The 26014-nt window shown below is 45.4% G+C and overlaps 1 protein-coding gene across 2 annotated transcripts in view; it reads left to right on the plus strand.

Annotated features, from left to right (window-relative positions):
• HSD17B12 (hydroxysteroid 17-beta dehydrogenase 12) overlaps positions 1–26014 on the plus strand; it is a 253973-nt gene that overhangs the window by 77437 nt on the left and 150522 nt on the right. The window contains exon 1 of one of the 2 annotated variants that reach the window (XM_005286751.5): positions 16570–16843. The exons of the other annotated variant lie outside the window; for it this stretch is intronic. Within the exon in view, the coding sequence (XP_005286808.1) occupies positions 16678–16843 (166 nt within the window). The 5' untranslated portion in view covers positions 16570–16677. Of the gene's footprint in view, positions 1–16569; positions 16844–26014 lie in introns of those variants that run through there. 2 annotated transcript variants of the gene reach the window in all.

Raw genomic sequence — 26014 nt, forward strand, 5'->3', positions numbered from 1 at the left:
AACAACTTGACCGATGGACTGAGCATTACAAAAAACACTACTCAAAGGATGCCATTATCTGTGATACTGCCTTAGCTGCCATTCCCCAGCTTCCAGTGATGTAGGAGCTGGACCAAACACCAACTCTTGAAGGTGTAGAGAAAGCTATCAAAGAGATTGTGCCTGGGAAAGCAGCAGGCAATGATCAGATACTTCCAGAGCTCCTAAAGGCAGGGGGGAGAAAGCTTGCGAGCGGTATCCACACACTTCTCTGCACCCACTGAGAAGAAAGCCACATACCCCAGGATCTGAATGATGCAAACCTAATTACTTTATACAAAAATAAAGAGGACAGAGCAGACTGCAACAATTACCAAGGGATATCTCTATTCAGCGTGGTCTGCAAAGTGCTTGCAAGAGTCCTGCTGAAAAAACTCCAAGTCCTTGCTGAGAGAGTTTATCCTGAGACCCAGTTTAGAGCTGGATGCTTCATGACTGACATGTCCTTCACAATGTGATTGTTTCAAGAAAAAAACCGTAAACAATAGGTACCTCTCTATGTAGCATTTGTTGACCTACAAAAGGCCTTTGACACAGTTAACAGGAATGGCATATACAAGACCCTGTCAAAAACTGACTGTCCACAAAAAATATTCTCTTCTATTTAAGAAGTTCCATGAGGGAATGAAGGCGACCATCCAGTATGAAAATGAAACATCATCTGAGTTTAGCATTGATGCGGGCATAAAGCAAGGCTGTGTCTTAGTGCCTTCTGGCTTTTGCATCTTTTTCTCTATTCTTCTTAAGTATGCTTTTGGAAATGATCAAGGATGGATGGCAGCTTGTTCACTATCAGATGATTTCAGAGCAAAAGGCATGTCACCCAGCTCACTATTCAAGATTGGCTCTTTACAGATGACGCTGCATTCATCTCTTAAGTCACCTGATGAATTGCAGATCGTGCTGAATAAGTTCTCTGATGCATGTATTAAGTTTGGCATGGTAATCAGTATAAAAAAACAGTTGTGATGTCACAGGGCACCAACATCCCACTTAAAATCTACGTCAGTAATGAAACTCTGGAAAACGTGGATCACTTCTGCTATCTTGGCTCAACTTTAACCAGCTGACTTAGCCTTGATAGAGAATTTGATGCGAGACTTGGCAAAGCCCCTGTCATCTTTGGCAAACTTACCTCACGTGTCTGGAACAACAATCGCTAGAATCATAGAATATCAGGGTTGGAAGGGACCTCAGGAGGTCATCTAGTCCAACCCCCTGCTCAAAGCCTGACCTTAAAAACCTCTAAGGAAGGAGATTCCACCACCTCCCTAGGTAACCCATTCCAGTGCTTCACCACCCTCCTAGTGAAAAAGTTTTCCCTAATATCCAACCTAAACCTCCCCAACTGCAACTTGAGACCATTACTCCTTGTTCTGTCATCAGGTATCACTGAGAACAGTCTAGATCCATCCTCTTCGGAACCCCCTTTCAGGTAGTTGAAAGCAGCTATCAAATCCCCCCTCATTCTTCTCTTCTGCAGACTAAACAATCCCAGTTCCCTCAGCCTCTCCTCATAAGTCATGTGCTCCAGCCCCTTAATCATTTTTGTTGCCCTCCGCTGGACTCTTTCCAATTTTTCCACAGCCTTCTTGTAGTGTGGGGCCCAAAACTGGACACAGTACTCCAGATGAGGCCTCACCAATGTCGAATAGAGGGGAATGATCACGTCCCTTGATCTGCTGGCAATGCCCCTACTTATACAGCCCAAAATGCCATTAGCCTTCTTGGCAACAAGGGCACACTGTTGACTCATATCCAGCTTCTCGTCCACTGTAACCCCTAGGTCCTTTTCTGCAGAACTGCTTCCTAGCCATTCGGTCCCTGGTCTGTAACAGTGCATGGGATTCTTCCGTCCTAAGTACAGGACTCTGCACTTGTCCTTGTTGAACCTCATTAGGTTTCTTTTGGCCCAATCCTCTAATTTGTCTAGGTCCCTCTGTATCCTATCCCTACCCTCCAGTGTCCATTTATCAGGCTAGTGTCCTCAGAACCCTCCTTTTCAGCTGTGAAAGCTGGATCACGTATTCCAAGCAGGAGCGGAGATGGAAACAGCTTCCACCTTCGCTGTCTCAAAAAAATTCTTGGAGTCACTTGGGACCAGTGGATCACTAACAACGAGATCCTTGAGAGAACCAGCCTATAGTCTAGGCAGACTATGCTGGACGCTCGCAGGCTTCGCTGGCTGGGAAACGGGGAGCATATGCCTCAAGATTGTCTGCCAGAGGCTGTGCTCTATGGGCCAACTCAAGAACTACCCACAACACAGAGGAAGGCCAAAGCTCCGATACAGTGACAAGGTCAAGCAAGGTCTCAAGAAATTCAACATTCCCACTGACAACTGGGAGAATCCTGCCCACAACCACTCAGTCTGGAGAAGCTGGGTCAAGGCTGGTGCAGTCATCGCACAGAGCCATCAGAGAGCCCAGGCTGAGGCCTACAGGTGAGCAAGGAAGCAGAGCGTGCTCCAACCTCCATCTGGCGAGTGGACCTGTAGCTGCTGTGGGAAGGTCTGCCACTTTTTTTTTTTTTTTAATTGAGATATCCTGTCGCCTAGAACTGGAAGGGACCTTGAAAGATCATCGAGTCCAGCCCCCTGCCTTCACTAGCAGGACCAAGTACTGATTTTTGCCCCAGATCCCTAAGTGGCCCCCTCAAGGATTGAACTCATAACCCTGGGTTTAGCAGGACAATGCTCAAACCACTGAGCTATCCCTCCCCCCACTTGTACCTTGGGCTCTTCTCCCACACTATTGTCAAGCACTATTGACTGACTTACTTTGTTGTGTTTCCTTGAATCTGTCAAGATGTTGGATGGCCATATGTTGGAGCTCCAAGGACAGAAGTACTGGGCAGCTTGAATAGCGTTACTGAGGCAACAACACTCCAGTTTTCAGCACTGAATAATGCCACTGTACTCTCTCTTATTTTTTTATATTTTCTCTCTATATTTTTATCTCTTCTCTTTTCTTCTCTTTGCTAATTCTCTGTCCTTTCAGTCTGTTCTTCCTTTATTAAGTTTATTAAGGTTTAACTATTATTCAATTGCTATACAAGCATTTCTTTACTAGTCCAAGTCCAGTTGATGTTGGTTACATTCAAAATGCAAATATAAGCATATACACCTCTAATCTATACCCTAGCAACAATACAATTATAATAGGGTTACCATATTTTAAGTGTCCAAAAAGAGGACATTCCATGGGGCCCCGGCCCCGCCCCAACTCCGCCCCTAGCCCCACCCCTTCCTCGCCTCCTGACCCGGCCCCGCCACAACTCCGCCCCCCTCCCCTGAACACTTCACCCCCTGCCCCTCCCCCTCCCCTGCTTCCCGCGAACATTTGATTCGCGGGAAGCCTGAAGCAGGCAGGCAGCAAGCAGGTAAGCTGGGACTGGGGCGGGGGGGCACGAGGAGGCGCGGGCCAGTCCGGCCCCCCCGGCCGAGCGGCTCCCTCAGGTGGCCGGTCAGCCCAGGCCAAGTGGCTCTGGCCCCGGCGTCTCCCGCCCAGCTCGGCTCGGGCCCAGGGGCGGCGGCCCCCGGCCGAGCATTGCCGGCCCCCGGCCAAGCACTGCTGGCCCTGCGCCGCCAGCCCCCGGCCCCGCACCGCCCGGTCCCGCACCGCCGGCCCTGGGCCGGCCCTGGCCCCCGGCCGAGCACCCCCAGCCTGGCCCCAGCCCCCGGCTGAGCACCGCCGGCCCCAGCTCTGCACCGCCAGCCCTGGCCCCTGGCCGAGCACCGCCGGCCCCTCCCTCCCTATTTTCCCAGACATGTCCGGCTTTTTAGGATTTCCTCCCGGACGGGGATTTGAGGCCCAAAAAGCTGGACATGTCCGGGAAAATCCGGACGTATGGTAATCCTAAATTATAATCATTGACCAAAATACAACGGGCCAGGCATAAGTGACATCTTCTCATCATGGCGTGATGCCAGAGGGGGAAGGAAAAGTTCTGACAAAGAACCTCTATAAAACCTTGCTTTTATATGCAGTATAAGAAACAGGTGATGTAATTGCAGATTATTGGACCTTAGCAAAAGCTAGATGAGGAAGTTTAGGGCTGAACCTTGCTCTCTTCAAGGTTTTTGATTTATCTTACTTACCGTATATTTTCCCAAATACTGGACTAAGTTCTAACCAATTATTTACTGCATCTGGCGCCCAATTAGCCATGTTTTCTTTATTTCCCAAACCTTAAATAAGATGACACTGGTATTCCAAAGGGACACTACAAGTTTATCACAAACAATCCTTCTCTCTCTTAAGAGTACATTATTTTTGGTCACATCCTTTGGGCCTATTACTCATGCTAATATTCAAATTCAATTTAAAACCATAGCTCACTCAGGCCTAATGTAGACCTATAGTCCTATATTAGACTTACTAGTTGCAGCACAGCACTGCCCTGAGTCGGACTAAGTCTAAAGCCAAGTGTCTCTGACTCAACATGTGAGGTTTACTGAAGGTCTTGTGCAGACAAGGATGTTCCCTGAGGGGTAGGTGGGATATTCTGGTGTGGGTGTTGCTTGATGTGCAAATGCATTCAACAGTCAATTGCATCAGCCTAGCTGGTCTGAGGCTCCTTTAGAGTGTACAGCAATTTACAAGAAATGGGACAAAAACTGGTTTTGTAAAGCTGACAGGGCACTAGGAACATATAGTCACCTTAAACAAGATACAGCCAAACAAAAATCACATAGTTGTAAATCTTGCCCTTCCCTATGAGCATCACTCCCTGCATTACATCTAAGTAAGATTGCTCAGGGAAGCATCTTTATCTCCTTATATATCTGCATAGAGCTGTATAAACAATAAAAAAAATGGTGAATAGCCAACATTTTAAAAAGTGCAATCCACAGACTTATGGGAGACTCACTGTATCTGTGCTCCCCTGTCAAGATTGATTGATTCCCACTCATGGAACAACAGTGGAAACCTAATAATGACATAGCTGAGGGGTTTTGGAATCTGTATGACAAAAAAAAGATGGTGGTAACAGCAGTTCCTACATGCAGTTAGGGTTGCCAGGTGGCCAGCAAGTCCGGCTCCTAGGCGGGGAAGCCAGGGGGCTCAGTGCACTGCCCCCGCCCTGAGCACCAGCTCCGCACTCCCATTGGCCAGGAACCATGACCAATGGGAGCTGGGGGGGTGGGTACCTGTGAGCGAGAGCAGCGCGCGGAGCCTCCTAGCCCCGCCCCGCCCCCCAGCCTAGGAGCCGGACCTGCTGGCTGCTTCCGGGGTCCAGCACAGCACGGAGCCAGGACCGCCAGGGAGTCTGCCTTAGCCCCGCTGTGCTGCTGCCTGGGAGCTGCCCGAGGTAAGCCCGTGCCCCAACTCCTTGCCCCATCCTTGAGCCCCCCCCAACCCAGAGCCCCCTCCTGCACCCCAAACCCCTCATCCCCAGCCCACCCCAGACCCTGCACCCCCAGACAGAGCCCTCACCTCCCCTGCACCCCAACTCCCTGCTCCAGCCCCTCTCCCACACTCTGAACCCCTCATCCACAGCCCCACCCAGAGCCTGTACCCCCTCTCATACCCCAACCCCCTACCTCAGCCCGCAGCCCCCTCCCATATTCCAAATCCCTCGGCCTCACCCCTCAGCCTGGAGCCCCCTCCTGCACCCAAAACCCCTCATCCTCAGCCCCACCCCAGAGCCTGCACCCCTGTCCCAGCCAGGACCCTCCTCCCGCACCCTGAACCCCTCTTTTCTGGCCCCACCCCAGAGCTTGCACCCCCATTAGAGCCCTCACCCCATCCTGCATCCCTGCCCTAGCCCAGTGAAAGTGAGTGGGGGGGGGGGAGAGTGAGCCACCGAAGGAGGGGGAATGTAGTGAGTGGGGTCGGGGCCTTGGGAAAGGGGCAGGGGCTAGAGTGTTCGGTTTGTGCGATTAGAAAGTTGACAATTCTACATGCAGTAGGTCAGGGCTGACGAGAATGGGGAAAGGAAGGACAATTGTACTGGGGAACCGAGCACAGGGCCCCCTTCCCCTCCAAAAATCTGTAACCTTTATGTAAATAAAGTAAAATGAGGGGGCGGGGGCCCAACAAACATGATGTACCGGAGCTCCAAATTTCTCTAGATGGGCCTGAGCAGCAGGTAACTGCAGCAGTTGCTTACATGGACACATAATGTTAAGTTGCCTGGTTCCCTAAGCATATTGTCCTCTGCCTGGTTCCCTTCCCCCCTTTCCATGTACGTGCTACCCAGTTGTCTGATTCACTTGTATTCTGGATGTTCCTTTCATGTTGGTGTCTCCAGTCCCTCAGCATAGCTCCTGTTTCATCCTCAACTTATATAGCAGTAGCATCTAATAGAACTAACTTAGTTGGCTTCTTTCTCCCTTTCCAGGTTCTTTTACTGCGTCCAGGCTCTTTACTGCAAAGAAGAGTGCTTGTAAAAGCAGAAGAAAACAAGAAGCAGGAGATCACACAATGTTATATACCAGCTTTCCACAAACCAGTTTGAGAACCCCTGATATACAGATAATAAGAAAAGTCCTATATGGTGCAACCACAGTGAGCACATGTTCTTTCTAATGATTTATAATTCCACTGTATCCCAGTCAAAAGCAATGCAAGAATCTGACTCTTGTTATCTTGTAGATGGGAGAGAGCATTCTCTATACAATGTCATTGTGAAGTTTTGGGGATCAACCCGGACCAGTAAGGGGTTCTGTCACGCCAGCCTTGTACTTTTGGGGACCTTAATGCTATGCTGCTATAGTTCAGAGCCCTGATACCAATAGCCAGCCTAGAAGCACAAAGGTCTCACCCTGGCTTCTACTAGCCTAGTTACTCCTTGCAGCGTAATACCAACAGCTCTGAGTCTCCCCAAATCCATCTACTCAAGTCTTAACTACCAGCCACTCGGACTTTTCCTCTCTGGTTCATCACTCCTGAAAGTGCGAAAACAGCCCCCCATTATCAGCTCACTTTGGGACACATACATCATACAATTTGCACACCAGAGCCCTGCTATGGGTAAAAATAAACAAAATGTGTATTCAATAGAAAAAAAATCACAGATTCAGAGTTGAAATAGTAAGAAAAAGCAAACACATACAAGTAGCACAGAAAATAAACATTAAGACGCAACTTCAGGATTCACACTTCTATATTAGACAATTTCCCTTTTCTAATACAAGTTACCTATTGCCTTTGAACAGTTTCCCAATGTATCCTGCCTAGATGCTGGCCCTCAGTTTCTGCATTAAAAAACCTCAGCCCTAAACCTACTTTTAAAAGGCTTTTTTCTCCTCCCCCCCTTTTTCGTGTTTCTCCTGGCATGATGACTCATGGTTCTCCAGATTAGAGGAAACTTCCTCCTTTCTTAGGGAATGTCTACACTAGAGATCTCACACCAGCACTGCCATATTGATGCAGCTGAACCACTGTACACTCTGTAATGTAGCCACTCTAAGCCAATGGGAGAGAGTGCTCCCGTCAGTTCATCTACTCCAGGCCCTGCGAACGGCAATAGCTATGTCCACACGAGAAGCTCTCCGCCAACATAGCACTGTCCACACAGGCGCTTACATTGGTGTGACTTATGTCGCTCAGGGGGGTGATTTGTTCACACCACCACCCCGAGCGACATAAGCTATGCCAACATAAGTTGTAGTGTAGACATAGCCTTAGTTTTCCAAGACTGGTGTTTTCTTTTCAGTTTCAATGTCTTTCCATCAACTTTAATGGTCCACAATTGTCTCTTCCTGGCTGGACTATGGATGGGTACTTAAAGTTGGATTCATATAAACAACTCGCCTGAAAAGTTTCTCTCCCTGCCTGATTGCTTCACCACCCTGTTGTGAGGTGATGCTGTAGTTGCATCACAGTTAAAATTACAATTTTCTATGCATATATACATGCATACATTCATAACTATAACCTGTATACATAGCTCCTAATGACCATTAAGTTCAGAACATTACAAGTGTTCACAGAAGACTTTATATGACATATAGTTATACCCAATAACATTGTATACAACCAGTTGATTCAATTGCTCATTCTTTGGGGTTCAGATGCATTGTTCTTTCCTTGGAAGTCTGGGACCTGATTGTCACAATCATGGAGTAAAAACAATTTTATAGCTGTATTGTTTTCTCTTAAAATTATAGTAGAGTTGTTTCTTCACCTCTCATACACATACTAACATGCATGTTTGGACTTACCGAAAATACATAACCGCTGTATATTTAAATCAAAGCATTCCTAGGAATTAATTATATAAATTCTGGAAGGGTTGAGTATTATTTGCTGCTAACTAAAGGTAAGGTAGAGAAACAGCATCAAAAGGGAAAAAAAGTCAGTCCTGCAAGTTTGCCCTTGCTATTGTAATTATGAATTCACTATGGCAGTCCTTATGCAGAAAATACCCTCACTGAGGACAATGAGAGGTTTGCCTGACTACCGGCTGCAGGATTGGGCCCTACATTTCCATTTATCAATTGTACAGATCTAAAAAATGTAACCAAATTTCACTGAATAATATACAGCTTTGGTTTGCTAGGGAGGAAGCTCTCTGAGAGCCTGATCCTGAGTGGTGCTTTGTCAGGATCAGATGTATAAACAGGAAAAAATAAATTGTTAGCTAAGTTATTCTACTCAATAGCTACTTCATTCTGTGTATTAATACGGAAAGTCAGCAAAATTTTACTAGTGGCAACTCAAACTGCTCTAAGGACAAATTTATTCATTGTCATCAAAACCAAGAATCAATAGTAATGGATATATGGATAAATCCACATCACGCTGACTTGGCTAATTATCCACTTCTTCACAAAGATATTTTCCTACATCACAATCCTATGTCACGTGTATCAGTTAACATGCTGAGCTTGCTGCATTACCAGCATTAAACCTAATGTATATGCTTGTTCAAGGGCAAAGAAATCCAGATTACACTGTGTTGTTGAACCCAACAAAACTTAAATTCCACAGTAGATTTAATTGTTTGATACAATTTGATTATGCACACAGGCTTCTATAATTTATTTAGATTTGTATTAATAATGTATGCTGTTGGAGTGACATGCTATTGTATGTTCTTTCATAACAGGAAACATAGCAAGCATGTATTTGTTATTAAAATAAAAATGTAGTATTTTAAAAAGATGAAAACATGGTTTAGTCTCATTCACTTGGGCTTGTTACACTTTGCAATTAATGTAATAATGTCAATGATCTTCCAAGTATATTTCATCTAAAGCCACACAACCTGTCTCCTCATTACCTTATTCCCTCCACTTGTTTGTTGCACCAATATGTTGTATCTTGTCTTAAGTAAGTTCTTTGGTCAGGAACTGTCTCTCAAACTCTGTATTTGCACAGTGCTTAGCACAACAGGACTCTGATTTGAATGGGGGTCTCAGGGCATTACAGTAATATTATTCAGTTTTTACTTATGGTAGCACCCAGTATGTGTTAGGTAGTTTCCACACATTCAAGGACAGTCCCTGCTCCAAGGAACTCACAATCTAAGGACAAACGAGACAAAGGTTAGGGAAAATGGAATGGAAACAACAGAAAATAAAATACAATTTATATGCAAGTCAGTCTGATTCACTGTAAGCAGCACAGCAGAAGTGGATATTTAAGAGGCACTTATGAGCAGAGAACATAGAGGCTTTGCAGGTGAGCTCGGGGAGATTGTACCTGGCATAGGGGAGTACATGGAAGATGGCATGGAAGAGATTGACAAACAAACGGACAAGGCTGGGAGCATTAGCAGAGCAGAGGGAATGGGAGCAACATGAAGCTTGACAAGCTTGGATAAGTAGGGAGAGACAGAGTTATATAGAGCTTAGAATGTGGTGACCAGAATCAAAATTTTATTTGATAGTGGATGGGAAACCAGAGAAGAGTTTTAAAGAAGGGAGTGACATAATCAAATTGACAGGCAAGGAAGATGAATGTAGCTGCTGTATGTTGCATGGACTGAATAGGAGCAATATATGGTGTCTGGGAAGCCAAAGTGAAGGGTACTACAGTAGTTAAAACAAGCAATAACGGGGGCCTGGGTGAGAGATTTTGCTTTGAGAATAGAAATAAAAGAGTGGATCTTGGCGATGTTGAGAAAGAGGAAGTGGCAAGATTTGGATATGCCCTGCATGTGTGGGGCAAGGGAGAGGGAGAAGTAAAAAATAATACTAGTTTAATATATTAATATTCATACGAGCCATAAATAATAATAGTAATAAATTGATCTCAAAAAGCCTTGCCTCTAGAGGACTTGATCCTGCTCCTATTGAAGTCAATGGCAAATCTGTATTAACTTCAGTGAGTGGTTTGCCTGAACGAGGATTACAGGATTTGGCCCAATATTAGGGCTGGTCAGAATTTTTGAATGAAATATTTTCTTGCAGGAAAATGGGATTATGTTGAAATCAAAGTTTTCCAGGGGATAAGATAGATTTTGGCAGAATTTTCTATCCGGAAACCGAGAATGTTACATTTTGGTTTGAGCCAAACAAACATTTTATTTTGAATCAACGTTAATCTCTCCTTCCCCTTGAGCCACTGTTGTACTTTATAGGAGATGTAGTTCTGTATCCCTCTGCCCTCCATTGTCTCCTCCTGGCTCTGTTCCCCAGCCAGACTCCATCTCCCATGAAGCACCATGGTGTCTCCCTGTGGCTGAGCCACTTTGATGCCTCATGGGAGTTGTAGTTTCCCAGCACTCTTTGTACCAGTGTGAAAGGGGAGATGTCAGAGCTGTAGGATCCATTGTCACATGGATCCTCATTTTCTTCCCATTGAGGAGGCTGTGCATTAGAATATGGGGTAATACAGCCTCAAGTTTGCAATAATGGCTGCACTGAAGCCACACAACTTATCTGTGACCTAGGGAGAAGATGCATTTCCTCCCTGTATTCTTTCATCTCCACTGAGATGCTCATTGCACAGCCAGTATTCAAGGTGTGTATTATATAGGATAAATTGTTTGAGTACACTGCCACAGTTGTATTTACATTAACTAGTACAAAAGTTACCACAGTCATACTTTCTCATGTTTCAGGCATAAATTGATCACGTGGTGTGACTGGGAAAGCATTCCATCCCATCCCCATGCTATAGTATTGCACAAGTAGTACATTCACTTTCCTGTGGATAATCAGCCTGCTACACATCTTACACATTTTCCCCTACGTTCTGGTTTTCCTGCTGACAAATTTATACCTCTTGCCTGTGGGCTGGTCTTGTATGCAGCTTCAATGTTTCTACAGCCTTGTGTGTACTGTTTGTAATTTCACATCAGCAGGTGCATTAGACTTGTTCTCAGTAAAGGCAAGAAAGTTATTGAGATGGTAGAGCAGGGGCCCATCTTACTTAAAGCACAGGTTTGGATTATAAAATAATCTAAGAGATTGCTTTCAGTTTTATCTATGAAAAAAATTACACCTAACTCATAAAATCTTTCCATCATATAGTGATTCACGCTTTAACAGATGAAAACGGGTGAGATGAGTTTTGGGTGAAGGTGTGGATCAATTCCTATTGGAACCAGTTTACTCGTCCCTAGTTGTTACCTACTGAGAGCATAAAAATGCAGACAGGAACTAGGAAAGATGTTGAGATGATCCAGAACTAGAACTAAAATAAAACTAGCAGAGAAACCAGTACAAAATCCACACTAAACAAAAGGCTGTCAAATGGGCCCTATGGCCCAGCTTTGTCTGCGCTGCCACATTAAATATCAAGTTTTGATTTCTAATCCCAATTTCTCACTCTCAGCTCTGGAAGTGCTGTGGAGGCTGTACTGGCCCTGGTTGGCAGAATGATTTATGTTACATGCGAGTGGATTATGGTAAAGTTACATCCTTTTCTGCTATTGTGTTAGCAACATAGGACCACAGGGATCTGTGACTGGGATCTGTGAATTTGAGGCCACGGAATTAGCTGTAGAATCTACCCACACACAGAATGGTGCTCCAGAATCTAAACTTTTCTAGCCCTTGTGGTTGTAAAGATGGTCATGAAAATATGAACGAACTATAAATCAGTGATTTCTTCCTGGACCTTCAGCCAGCCAAAACAATAGCTAAGAGAGGCGCAATCTGCCGCATTAATCTAAATGGGTTGATATGCTAGAACATGACAATTTAAACATCAACACTGTTGACTATTTCTCTGCTGACCGTTTTAGTAGAAATATCCAGCTCATTTTTTACTCAAAATTCCAAACTGCTTCCTATGCCTCCCCAGGTGCCAAACCCCACAACTTTCCTCTTCCAACATACTAAGGCCATGTCTAGATTACTATATTATGTCAATTTAACTTTCGTCAGCATACAGTCATTAGAGTTATTAAATTGCTTGTGTGTGCACACGGCTCCTTGTGTCGGCGGAACGCGTTCTCACCAGAAGCAATTGTATCAATTGTATTGTCAGTGTAGGGCTTTGTGGGATAGCTTCTGAAAGCCAGTAGCAGTTGATGTAATCAATGCAGTGTCTACACTGATTACATCGACCTAATTACATTGACTCTGTGCCGCTCTTGGAGGGGGTGTTATTAAATCAGCATAGGGAGGTACTTATGTCGGCAGGAGCCAAAATTAAGTGAAGACACTTCCACAGTGAGGTCAGTGCAAGGCAGCTTACGTTGACCAAACCCTGTAGTGTAGATCAGGCCTCAACCTCCAGCTTCATCTCTGACAACTTGCATTATGCTATTATGCAATGTAATGTCAATACAAAATCTATGAAATATTGAAAACTGAAAGTGGGGGAACAGCATGATATAGACTGAATTTAATATCAAAATAAACAACCCTGACCTACCATATTACTATATTGGGCTGTTGTATTATTCAGTAATAGTCTCTATTTTCCAATTTAAATAAATCTGCTGTAAAATTAGAATATTAAAGATGTTTTATTGAATGGAAATCTGGACTGGGACTCAAGGGACCTGGGTTCAATTCCTTGTTCAGTCACAGAGTTTTTATGTGATTATAGGTAAGTCTCTTAATCCACGTTGTGCCTCAGTTCTCCATCTGTAAAATGGGGATTATATTTTACTATATCACAGGGTTGTTATGAAGAGACAATCCATTAATGATTGAGAGGTGCTCAGATATTATAGTGATGGGGTCATATAAGTAGCTAAATAGATAGAATTTGCAGCATGCCACAGAGATTTTCCAGTGACTCTACAGGGCCATGCTCAGGAGTGGAATGGCGAGGTTAAAAGGGGTATGATCCAAAAGATATGTGGAAGAATACAAGACCTTAAGCACAGAAGATTTATGGTTGATGAGTTCAACAAATGAAGGATACAGCATAAGATGCATGGAAACATGGCCCAGGTTACCAGACATGCTAAGGTTATTACAAAATTGCACAAGAGCACTTCCAACAGTGAAACCAGAGCAATAATACTTGACACAATACGATGTTCCAGTGATGACTTAGAGGGGAAGCCAACTCAGAATAATCATTTCCATACTCAACCTCGGCCAATAAAGAACAATAAGGGTAAGAGTGAAGAAAACCAAAGTGGAAGAGGGCAAGTTGAAGCCTGGGGTTTTGGGAGGGGTGGGATGGGGAAAGGAGGGAAGAGGCTTGAGTAGGGCACCAGTTGCTGAAATCAGGGCTTGTGTTGATTCTTCTTCTGGCCTCATTGCTATACTAGAGAAAAGGGGTGTCCCGCAGAGATCTGTCTCATCCTTGTGGAATCCTGCTGTGGGACATAGGGCCAGCCTGTGTGTGGCAGAGCTTGCATGAGGTGAAGGGCGTCAACCTTTGGCCTGCTTTACTGTACATAGGGCCAGCTCTGATTGAAGCAATGTAAACGAGGAAACGAAGTCAATAAATATCAATCTGTTTGACTAAAAGCAAAGCAATCATCTTAGATATGAGAACTAAATCTCCCTGACCCAGCAACTCCCTAATAACAGACTCTTGTTATCGTGACCTACATAACTGGGGGAACTTCATCTGTTTTACGAAAACGTATATTAAAAATGTTTGGAGCACACAACTCAGAATGATGGGAAGATGGAACCTGATGCATCAAGGAGCATAACACATGAGAAATAACTCTGTGGTACAGAAACTACATTTATGGTTTATTCCGTTTACAGGCATGTGCTTGAACCACTATTATTCTGGACAGTCATACACTAATAATAATAATAATATATTTTAACTCTTTGAACCTGTGATGAAATGGAAAAAGTGCCCATCAGCATGGCAGGAGTTAAGGAGAGCCTTTGGGTCCAGCTAGCCTCACCCAATTATACCTGCAGCCAATGCCATGCCTGGATGGGAGAGAAAAGGAGAAAGTCTGGCCCAGTTCAGGCTGACTGGTGAACAGGCAGGAGTTAGCTACTGCCCTATCTGAAAGATAGCCTTCCAGCCAAGGGAGATTATAGAGGAGACCTAGGAGTCTCTGGTAACTGGGTGACAGCGTGGGCACAGGTGGGTGACAGAGACAGCGTGGGCACAGGTGCTGACTTTCTTCTGTCCGGGTGGGTGCTCCACCCCTGCTCTGCCTTTAGGCCCTGCCCCCAATCTACCCTTTCCCCCAAGGCCCCACCATCATCCTGCCCTTTCCCACATGTGCCCCCACTTTGCCCCTCCTGAGGCCCTGCTCCCACTTTGCCTATTCCCGCTCTGCTCCACCCCCTCCCACCCGCCACCAAACAGCTGATTGGTGCGGTCCAAACTTATGACTGCCCTGCCCAAAGGAGCCTGGACCGTGGCTGGGCACCGCCCAAGATCCATGAGAGGCAAGCTATCCCAGCAAATTGGACAATAGGGGCCATGCCCCATTTGAAGGGATGCTGGTAGGAAGTAGTCCAGGAAAGTGGATTTAGACTCCCTGCTTGGAGTGCCCCCTCCAATGGAGTGGGAGGGCCTGGGTCCTCCTACCCTCACTACCTGAAAAACTAAGGCACCTTGACCAGGCAAACAAAGGGTTGAAAGTCAGGCATGCCAGCCACTAGGCTAACAGGCCCTCCAAGCACTCTGTTACAGAATCACTCCTCCCAAAGACGCTCAAACTGCTTTACAAACTATGGCCTTCATTATGATTAAGTTTATTTTTTAAAAAATGCTGAGGCGGGGGGGAGGGGAGGGGGAGAAAGCACCTATTCATAGCTTTAGGAACCCCGGAACCCCTGCCATAAATTATAAAAGCAAACCTATAATCACCCACATAACTTAATTTACTTCATTGGGGCTATTTATGTTCTTAAAGGTAACAAGTAGAAGTGACGGAAAATACTGTGTGTCCATGAACCTGGGAGAGAAAAAAAGGTAGGCAAAATGTAATTACTCATAATGGCAATTTGGCTAGGACAAGAAACAATCCCTCTCTGCTTGCAAAAAGTGCCAATCTTTAATGACTACAGTACATGTGAACAGGACATTGGAATTGCATGTCATTGGATAGATGGTACAGTACCTGCATTAGCCTAGTTGTTGCTAACACTATCTATGATGGGACATTACTGAAGCTTTGATTCTGTGGGAAGAGCCTCATCTACTAACTTACCAAAACTATTTACAGCAGGCTGGGTTTTTGTTGAAATTCTTAACATCATTATTGACTAGGTCCAACCTGATTATTTCCAGTAGGGCAACAATATACTTACTTTTCACATCAAGAAGAGATCTTGCTGAAAATCTTTGTAGTAGGTCCTAGCTGAAATAAAGTTGTCTTATACTGTCATTTCTAGGTGCTCTTATTTTTTTCATAAGTGTCATAGCAAGCTCCTAATATTATTCATTCAGAGGAGGAAGATTTGGTGGCTTTGCACATTTCTAATGGAGAAGCAAAATGTCCCTGATATGGTTCTGCATCCTATTGAAAATAGAACCTTTGTGTCCCTTACATACTGTGACACAGCACAGATATCTGATATATGTGGTCTTGTGCCATGATATGAGTCAAACATTCTGCCCTGTAGATTTTAGCAGCTTAGGCATCTGCCCAACTGCACAGCTGGACTCCTGTCTCCCTACTGTCAGCTTTGATGACAGTCCAAAAGCAGGAGCAGGAAGGCCCCGGCCCTACTTGCAATGAGATCTGGTACCTAAACACTGGTACACTTATACATAGTTATGCAGATGTATGACAATATTGGTGGTAAATACATTGCTGCAAGTCAGTAACTGCAAGCTTCACTTTACAGGTATTGGTGAGCTGCTGGGATCTCCTGCCTTCAGGGCTGGAAGGAGATCCCCAGACAGTGCCCGTTTGTCCCCCTAGTTGGGCCCAGTCTGGGGATTCTTTCTCCCCTGCGGGGGATTCCAGGGGCTTAGCTGACAGACACCTTGCACCTTAGTTCAAACTACCCGCCCCGACGGCACCAACGGCCGCAGAACGGTGTGTGAGACTGACAAGTGCCTCTGCCAAAGGCTGTAGAAGCGTAAAGTCGACAACGGGGCGTGCAGGCGCCTGATGAATGGGAGCGTTTGATGAGTATCCCCATCGTCCAATCAGAAGGCAGTTGGTGTGGGCCCGTAGATTTGGAGGCGGTGTGGCGAAGCGCTATCCAATGGAAGAGGAGCATGTTTTTGAGTGAGAGGCAGCCTAGCCAATGGCGAAGTAGTGGTGGGCGGGCGGTGTTACGGGTGTGGGTCAGGGCCGGCCCGCAGGGTTTAGTGTGCTCTTGTCCGCCGCCCCCGCAGCATGGAGGTCCTGGGAACTCTCCCCAGTGGCGGTCTCCTCTACTGGGTGGGGGTGCTGAGCGCAGTGTACATCACCGTGCGGGCTACCTACCGCCTGCTGGCCGGGCTCCGCGTCTGGGTGCTGGGCAGCCCGGTGGTGCTGGGCCCGGGGCTGGGCGCCTGGGCAGGTGAGTCGGCTTCTTTGGGGCTGCCCCCGCCCTTGGTCTGAGCCCACCCTGCCCCGGAGCGGCCCGGAGCTCCCTCTTCAGCGAGGGGCTTCCGCCGGGTCCCTTGAGGTTTCTCGTTCCCTTCATTGGGGCCCTCCCACAGGAGCGAGCTGCGCTGAGTCCCTTCCTTGTACTCGGCCTGAGTCCCTGCCCGGAGGGGGTGGGTGGGTGGGCGGGCCGAGGCCCGGAGATCTACTCTTGGTCGCCACCTTTGCCCCGCGTGGGGCTGGCCTGCCTGGTCTCTCCAGTTTTGGCGTGGTCCTGATCTGTCCCCCCGCAACCGCGGGAGATGCATTTCCCTGCTAGTAACAGGGAACTGCTGCTGTGGGAATGTGTCAGTGGGGGACAGGGCAAATCCAGATTAGCGTGATCCAGCAAAACTTCTCACCAATGAACTGCTTGCATGCATCCAAAACTACATGAAAGCTGTAATATAGCTGGGGCCCAACCAAATTCATGGTCCATTTTGGTCAATTTCATAGTCATAGGACTTTAAAAATCGTAAATGTCATGGTTTCAGCTATTTAAATCTGAAATTTCACAGTGTTGTAATTGTAGGGGTCCTGATCAAGAAGGAGTTGGGGGGGGGGGGGCAGGGTTGTGGTACTGCTACCCTTACTTCTGCGCTGGTGCTGGCAGTGGTGCTGCCTTCAGAGCTGGGCAGCTGGAGAGTGGCAGCTACTGGCTGGGAGCCTAGCTCTGAAGGTAGAGTCAGCGCCAGCAGCAGTGCAGAAGTAAGGATGGCATGGTATGATATTGTCCCGGTATGATTTGCTTCTGTGCAGGGCCCTCAGACAGCAGCCGCCACTTGCTGGCTGCTCCGGTCTAAAGGCAGCCGTGCAGAAGTAAGGATGGCATGGTATGGTATTGCCACCCTTACTTCTGCTGGGGGGGCACTGCCTTCAAAGCTGAGTATCTGGCCACCAGCCGCTGCTCACCGGCCACCAGCCGCCACTCTCTGTCTGGCCAGCTCTGAAGGCAGCGCAGAAGTAAGGGTGGCAATACTGCCACCTCCCTAAAACAAACTTGTGATCCCCTGCAACTCCCTTTTGTGTCAGGACCCCCAATTTGAGAAACACTGGTGTCCTCCATGAAATCTATATAGTATAGGGTAAAAGAATACAAGACCAGATTTAATGGGGGGAGACCAGATTTCACGGTCTGTGAAGCGTTTTGCATGGCTGTGAATTTGGTAAGGCCCTAAGTATAGCTTAACCTTCCCTGCACCCCAGACACACTGTGTGTTAAATTAGTTTAAAGAAAACAGTGGAAAATCAGTCTTAGATACAGGCTTATGTGTAGTCAAATCTGGAACATGTGCTTGAGGGATAACCTCAGCCCCCTGAAATACAACTTATTTTGCCTCAATATCTCAGCCATATGAGCCTACCAAGTCCCAAATTTGGGATAAGGACCTAGACTGAAGGTCCCAAGGGAAAAATAGGAAAGTGTGTAAAGGGAAGAAGGATCTGGCTTTAGTATAAACATTTTCTGTTGATAATTCTCTGTTTTGACCGTCATAAATACATTATGGTAATGTGGTCTAGTGGACTAAATGCAAGATTGGGAGCCAAGGGGCTTTTGTTCTGATTGTGGTGCTGTGACCAATTTGATCTGTGGATTTGATAACTCACTCAATCCCTGTCACTATTTGTTAAACAGATAATCCCTGAATTTTAGAAGTTCTGAGGAAAAAAAATAATGTTAATGAGTGTGAACCCGGGGTCCTTTCCAAACAGCCAAGGAAGTGCCAGTCATGCACCTGTTGGAACATTTCACTATTTAATTTCAGTTTATTGTTTGTAGTTTCTCTTTGCCATTTTGTTCACAATTTGCATCTTGCCTGACAATTTTTGTTTTATTATAACAGTAGCGTTTTGGTAGGATTTATACTTTTAAAAAGTAAAACAACTACTAGGGCTACATTTAGTTGATGATTATTAAGGCTACATTTTAGTCACAGGTATTTTTAGTAAAAGTCATGGACAGGTCACGGGCAGTAAACAAAAATTCACGGTCTGTGACCTGTCCATGACTTTTACTATATACCCCTAACTAAAACTTGGGGGGGGGGGCGGGCCTTGGGGTGCTCTGGGGGGGAGACAGGTGGTGGTGCACGGCCCGCAACCCTCTCTGGCACTGGGGTGGGGTGCGCAGTGGCGCGCAGCCCAGGACCCCCTCTGGCACTGGAGGGGAGAGGATTGGTGAGACTCGCAGGCTCCCTACCCAGTTCCGCATGTCCCTGCAGCTCCTAGGGGGAAGGGTGGCCAGGGGGGCTCTGCATGCTGCTCCTGCCACAGGCACTGGCTCTGCAGCTCCCATTGATCGGGAACCGCAGATAATGGGAGCTTCGGGGGCAGCACCTGCAGGTGCGGGCAGTGCATGGAGCCCCCTGGCCCCTCCGCCTAGGAGCTGCAGGGACATGCTGGTGGAAGCTGAGAAGCTCCCCCTTTCCTCTCCCCCACCCGAGGTAAGCGCCCTCTCCTCTCCCCCAGCCCTGAGCCCCCTTCCACACACCCAAACTGCTGCTGCTGGCCCAGGGGCTGGCTAGTCAAGGAGCCCCATGAGCCAGCACCGGCCATTGCAAAAGTTACGGAAAGTCACTCTATGACAGACATGCAGCCTTAATGATTATTAATGCTAGTAAGGAAAAATTCATGCTATAACAGAGTTTTGGGGATTTAAAACTGTAAGTAAAAGTGTCAGGTCTACAATGAGTAAGGACATTTGGACCAAATGTTGGACAGCAACTAAAATATGATTGATTTAAATCCTCTTTAAAAGAGAACAGTTACTTCTCACACCACTTATGTTGATCAAGAGCTGAACTAAATTGCTTTCAGTGCCTGCAATATCCATCATGTTTTCACAAGTTTGAGTTTTTGAGGACGGAGGTGAGTGACATGATATGCTTTTTGTGTATCTATCTTTGTCATGCTGAGCTTTGTAGCTTTTCTTTAAATACAGACTGCCAGTACACTAGTGACACGGAATTGACTTGTTTGGATTCTGAATCTTTCTATTATCATAACATTGCTGTAATTGTATACTAATAATATAGGGCAATATGGACAAATAAGAGGATTCAAACCTAAGGAAATGACGGATTGGAAACAAATTCTTTTTTCAGTTTAGCTGAATGCACACAACTTTTTATTCTTGCTTCTCCTTTTCCATTCAGCTCTCTTAACACTGATATTTTCCTCAGGAGATTGTGATTTTTGTCTTTGCCCTGATGACTCTGCCTCAGTTTACATCACTAGTTAAATCACTGAAGTTACCATCATCTTTCTCTTTTTACCAGTTTGCAAAAGATTCATTTTTGTGATGCTTTCTACTATTGGTTCCTGCACAGCTGTTTAGCAGTAGGCCCCAATACAAAAGGTTAGCTTACCTTGGGCAATGTGGATTTAACAAATTTCTTAGACTTCAGTGAACAGTAAAAGTGCAGTACATCTCTAATGCATAGTACCTGTGTCTAGGTTTCCCTAAGAATTGTTTAAGAGGAAGCTTACCAGGTTGATTGCGTATTATTGCTCTTGCTGTTAGAAGATGCTGTATTACTCATTTCCAGAAGTGCCCGTAATAAGTGCTTTCTGGAAAAGAAGACATGGGGCTTGGGCAATGCAATTCACAGTGTTTTGGTGCCTAATTTAGGCACATTGCCACCCAGTGGAATCCACAGCTCTGAGTTAGGTGCCTAGGCTCCCTATACAATGCTTGGGGAGGTTACTAACCAGTGGGCTAAAACAGGGCACCTCCTCATCCTCTAGCTGTCTTGTGTTGGTTTTGGTATCCTCTGAAAATACCTACCAGACGAGGTCCTGCAGCAAGATAGATGGAGGAAATGCTTAGTTACAAGATCCTACCTTACTCTAGGCACCTGAGCTAGGTGCCTTGACTAAAGTGGCTGTGCATGTGCTCAGGTGGCAGTTAAACACCTATGTCCTTTTTGTAGATCTAGCCCACAATCCCTACTCCAAGTCAAATTCTCAACCTTAACCATAGTTGTAACATTAGTTTATGTTGGGATTTCTTTGTAATTCACTTTCATGTACTCTGAACATTTTTCTTTTTGGGCTGACAATTTCCATGCTTTATTGCAGCCACTTATTTTTTACAGTGTGTAGCATTTCATGGACACTACTAAAAACTATTTTCCAGAAGTACAGGCAGAATATTTCAGTTGAGCAGAATTTCTTGTTCAGGACTTGCCTTGTTTGAGTACCATGTTCTCAAAACATATACTCTTAACTGATTCACAAGTTCAGTAGAGACAGCTCTATTTGCATTGACTCATCAGTAAAACTGCAATCTTGATGCATGTATGTTGCAATATTGTGTTTCTGCCAACTGTCAATCAGTGACAAACAGTGATTAGGCAACATTAAAACCCTCCTGCCCCCCCCCCCCCAAGTAGTACATGTGAGCTTTAAAATCTGGTTGCACAGAACTAGGTATGATTAAAATATAGATTCATCATGACAGGAATTATTTTATTGCAGTTACGTTTTAACTTTTGGTTGAGCTGGAGAAATGAAATTACTATTGTTATGAAAAACAGTTCACGTTAGTTAACATTGCTATAACTTGGTTGACATTCATTATTGGCTGGAGAACACTCTTTATAATGATACATACTAGCGTCATATTAAAATTACTTTATCATTGCCACAACACCAGATTTTTTGTTCTACTATGTCTCCAGGTAGAGCCCTGCAAATCTGCAGATATCTGCTTTATATCCTTGGATGTTTACGGATCGTGGATTGGATGCGGGTACAGATTTTTGTATCCACCCAGGGCTCTATCTCCAGGACACCAATAACTGAATGAAGGAGCATGATTTGTTTCTTTGTTTGTTTCTTATAGGTTGGTTTGGAGTCTAGCTGAAATGCAGTTTTCAGTGAGGGAAGCTAACACTCTTTTCTCTTTACAAGAAAAAGTTTTAGTTGTCACTTTTTCCTCCTTGTAAGGACAGTACTGTTAGCTAGTATTACCAGTGTATTTAAAAGAAACCAAATATTCTACCCAGCATTTCATCTAAGTCAACAAGACTAACATTGTTAAAGCTGCCCTGTGATTTTAAACATCATTTTTTACTCTTATTTTATGAGACCTACATATTTATGTGGTGGTCCTTTCTTCATTAGCTCTGCAGCAGCTAACTATTTCAGAGCTGTGCACATTTCCATTGGCCTTCTCAGTATCACTGATGTACAAATTAAGCAGTGAACAAAACTGCTGTTTTGGCTTTTGATGTGTTAAAAACACTTTGTACTCTAGCCTGTGCTATATGGATGAAGACAAAATAATCAGACCAAGAAATTTCACATTCAGCTTTATAGAGGGAACACAAGTAGTGGACTTTTATAGAAGTCCATTCAACTATTGATAGTTTCCTTTTTTGTATTTTAAAGTATATTTATGATTACCATGTGCTCCGGTTGTGAGTCTGTTGAGACAGGGACCATCTTTAGTTCTGTTTATACACTGCCCAGAACGATGGTGTACTAGTCCATGACTAGGGCTCTTAGGCAATATGATAGTAGTACTACTACTAATGATGATGTGTAACAAAGTTTATAAATTTACATTTCTTAGAAAGGATGATAGGGGGGAAAAATATAAGAACTTTTTTTAATTATCAGGTGATCTTCAGTAGTGTAGTAGCAATCCAAACAACCACCATTCATTAGGACATAAGTATATAGTTCCAAAGTTGAAATGAAGATTGCTTTGGAGAAGAGTCCATTGTATATGTTGATCTACATGTTTTTCCTATTGAGTTATTAAAGTTCACTTGAATTTGAGAATACTGCTAATATAGCTGAAACAGCCTGTTAGAATAATTCTCCTTTTTTATTGACCAAACAAGTTGGCCATCCAAAATAACAACTATCAACAAATTTTAACTTAAAGGCAAATAACAATATGTTACCCAAAGAATTATCATTCTTATCAAGAAGCAATATCTGCTCCATAATTAATGCTGCAGCTGAGTTTCTATTACAAACCTGATTTATTGGGAATTACAATAGCTAAATACATTCTTAACAGCCCCCCATGAAACTGCCTGGGGTAGGAAAGGACTTCTGTAGACATGTTATCGCAAAGCTATCCATTATATGAGATTTATACATTCCTCTGGTACAGTCTTTCTGTGCTAGCCAACAGGATGCGGAACTAGATGGATCGTTGGTGTTCTCTGGTACAGCAGTTCCTGTGTTCCACATTCTTTTCCTTGAATTCTGTTGTAATGAGTAGTACATGTTTTCTGATTTGGGTAGCTGTACCTATGTCTCGAAGGAATGTGAGAGGAGTTTTGAATGCCTTTTGAGTTGCTTTTAAGATGTCTGTTCATGAGTTAAGTTTAAACCTGATGTTTCCATTAGTTGTAGCCAAGTGAGGTTTCATAGGAAGTGGTGGTTCCTCACTCCATCCTGTTAGAATAGTCTTTTGGCTTTAGTCCAGTTGTTGTCTACCTACATAATTGTTTGTACCAAAGCAAAGTGACAGGTGAAGTTCTACTTTGATTGGAAAAAATTTAGGGCTATTTCAGTAATTGACTACATTGGAACCTGAGATTGGACGGGTTTTGCTATAATTGCCTACGTCAGTGGTAGTGTGTGTGGGAGGCAAATGCCATATGGGAAATCATTCAGTTGATAAGGGGGTTGACAAACTGCCTGAAAGATGAAGAGGTGAATGGATTCACTAGCTCAGGGGCTAAACGGCCTTATTTTCTTGAGAGATTTTGAATGGGCTTTATTGTCTTTTCTCTTGGTAGGTAGTGTCCTGTAGAGCAGTGGTCTCCAACCTTTTTACGCACAAGATCACTTTTTGAATTTAAGATCAACCCAGGATTTACCCTGCCCCTTTGCCGAGGCCCCACCACACTCACTACATTCCCCTCCCTCACCCTCTTTCACTGGGCTGGGGCAGGGGGTAGGAGTGTGGGAGGGGGCTCCGGGCTGAGCCTGGGGCAGAGGTTTGGGGTGCAGGAGTGAGGGGTTCAAGCTCTGGGGGAGAGTTTGGGTGCAGGGGTCATATGGTCACACTGCACCTAATCTCATAGAATTCACTGAATGTTTCATGAGTTTTACTTTTTATTAGTGTAATTTATGGTTTATAGATCCAAAATTCTTCAGGGATTGTCACAAATGAGTGTAACATTCTCAACCGTGGAGTGTGCGTTGGCTGAGCCTGGGGTAGCGGGTTGGGGTGAAGGAATAAGGGGTGCAAACTCTGGGAGGGAGTTTGGGTGCAGGAGGGGGCTCTGGCCTGGGGCAGAGAGTTGGAGTGCTGGAGGGGATGAAGGGTGTGGGCTCTGGGAGGGAGTTTGGATGCAGGTGGGAGCTCCAGGCTGGGGCAGGAAGTTGGGGTGCAGGAGGGGGTGCAAGCTCTGTCTGGGAGGTGCTTACAGCATGTGGCTCCCGGTTATCAGCGCAGTGGGGCTCCGGCAGGCTGCCTACCGGCCCCGGCCCCACACCGCTCCCGGAAGCGGCTGGCTGATGGCATGTCTCTGCGGCCCCTGGAGAGGGGTGGGGGGCAGCATGACTCTGTGTTCTGCCTGTGCCCGCAAGCGCTGCTCTGCAGCTCCCATTGGCCGGTTCCCAATCAATGGGAGCTGCAGGGATGGTGCTGTGGGCGGGGGCAGCGCTTGGAGTTGCCTCCTCCCCCCCCCCACCCCCCAGGGGCCCCAGAGACATGCCAGCAGCCAGCCGCTTCTGGGAGTGGCGTGGGGCCCAGAGATTGTGAAAGACTGGCAGAGGCTCCAGGATCGACCAGTTGATTGGTGGTTGTTGACCACTGCTGTAGAGGGTAGTCTTCACAGAAACGTGTACTTAAAACTATTAATGCTTGGCAGGGAAATCTTATAGAAGGGTAACTTGTTTTCCATTTATTTCTTTTAAACTATACTGTATCAGCCTTGACATCCCACCTGCTTGGAAACTGTTATTTGGGAGGTGTCTATCAGTTGTTGCAGCCAGGAAGCTTCTTTATATATGGGAAGTGAGTGGCATCCAAATTGTGCGTTTCCTGTCTTATCTGCTGGTAGGAGGAATGTAATGCTTTTTTTGGGTGTTATGTATAGAGGAATACAGAATAAGCAAGATATAACTGGTAAGCAGTATAATGAAGCATATTAAATTGAGTTGGCTTTCCTAATTAAACTGGTTTAAAACTAGTAAAATTATCTATAAATATGCTATCTATAAATTTGTGCTTTAAAAATATTTGCCAACTGGCTACAGGTATGTCTCATTTAAAGTGTCTTGCTAATACATTGATATATATATATATACACACACACACACACATACAGTTGGACAACTTCTGTTGCTCACCTACTGAATAACTTCCTTTATCAAATGCAAATATACAGTACCAATCAATATTGTGTATATATAAAATTCACTCTCAAAATGAGTTATGGTTGCCCAGTGATATTTCATACCATTCCAGAACGCTGAGTTCAGCAAAACTCAGACCTGAAAACCTGGAAATATGAAGATGAGATACATGCTCATGCAACCTTAATTTTGCTGTCTGAATGATGCTCCCATATACTCATAACACATACTTGTACTCTGCCTTTGCACTTTAGTGAACAGGAGCTGCCTACATCTCAAAGATTAAAAAACACACAAGCTAAATATACAAACCAAAATAAAAGCTGAATAGAGTACTCCTGGGGGAATTCTGCACCACTTTGCATGCACAGAATTCATGTCCCCTACAGATTTCTTTGCTTCCCTGCAGAAAAATGACTTTCTGATGGGGAAGCAAAGGCAAGCAGCAAGAGCTGTCACACAACCGTCCCCAGCAGCACGGCTGTGTTATTTGGGTGCTCAGAGCAGCTGGTGGAGAGGTAAATCAGTGCAAGGTGAAGGGCGGGGCTGTGGATGCTGGGGTTGGTGGCTCCTACCCTGTGGCGGGCTCCGCTGTTAAACCTGGCTGGGCGGGGGGCGGGGGAGGACGGGACTTGCTCTTCCCCCTACAAGGAGTGGCCGGGTCTGGGGCCAGGTCAGACCCACCCACAGAAACCTCCCCCAGCTGCAGGAAGCTCTGCACCCCCTTCTCCTTGTCCCCACACACCTTAACCTCCTCAAGCATTGCATAGGGAGC

This window comes from Chrysemys picta, chromosome 4, assembly GCF_011386835.1.
Source record: "Chrysemys picta bellii isolate R12L10 chromosome 4, ASM1138683v2, whole genome shotgun sequence".
Lineage (NCBI taxonomy): Eukaryota > Metazoa > Chordata > Testudines > Emydidae > Chrysemys > Chrysemys picta.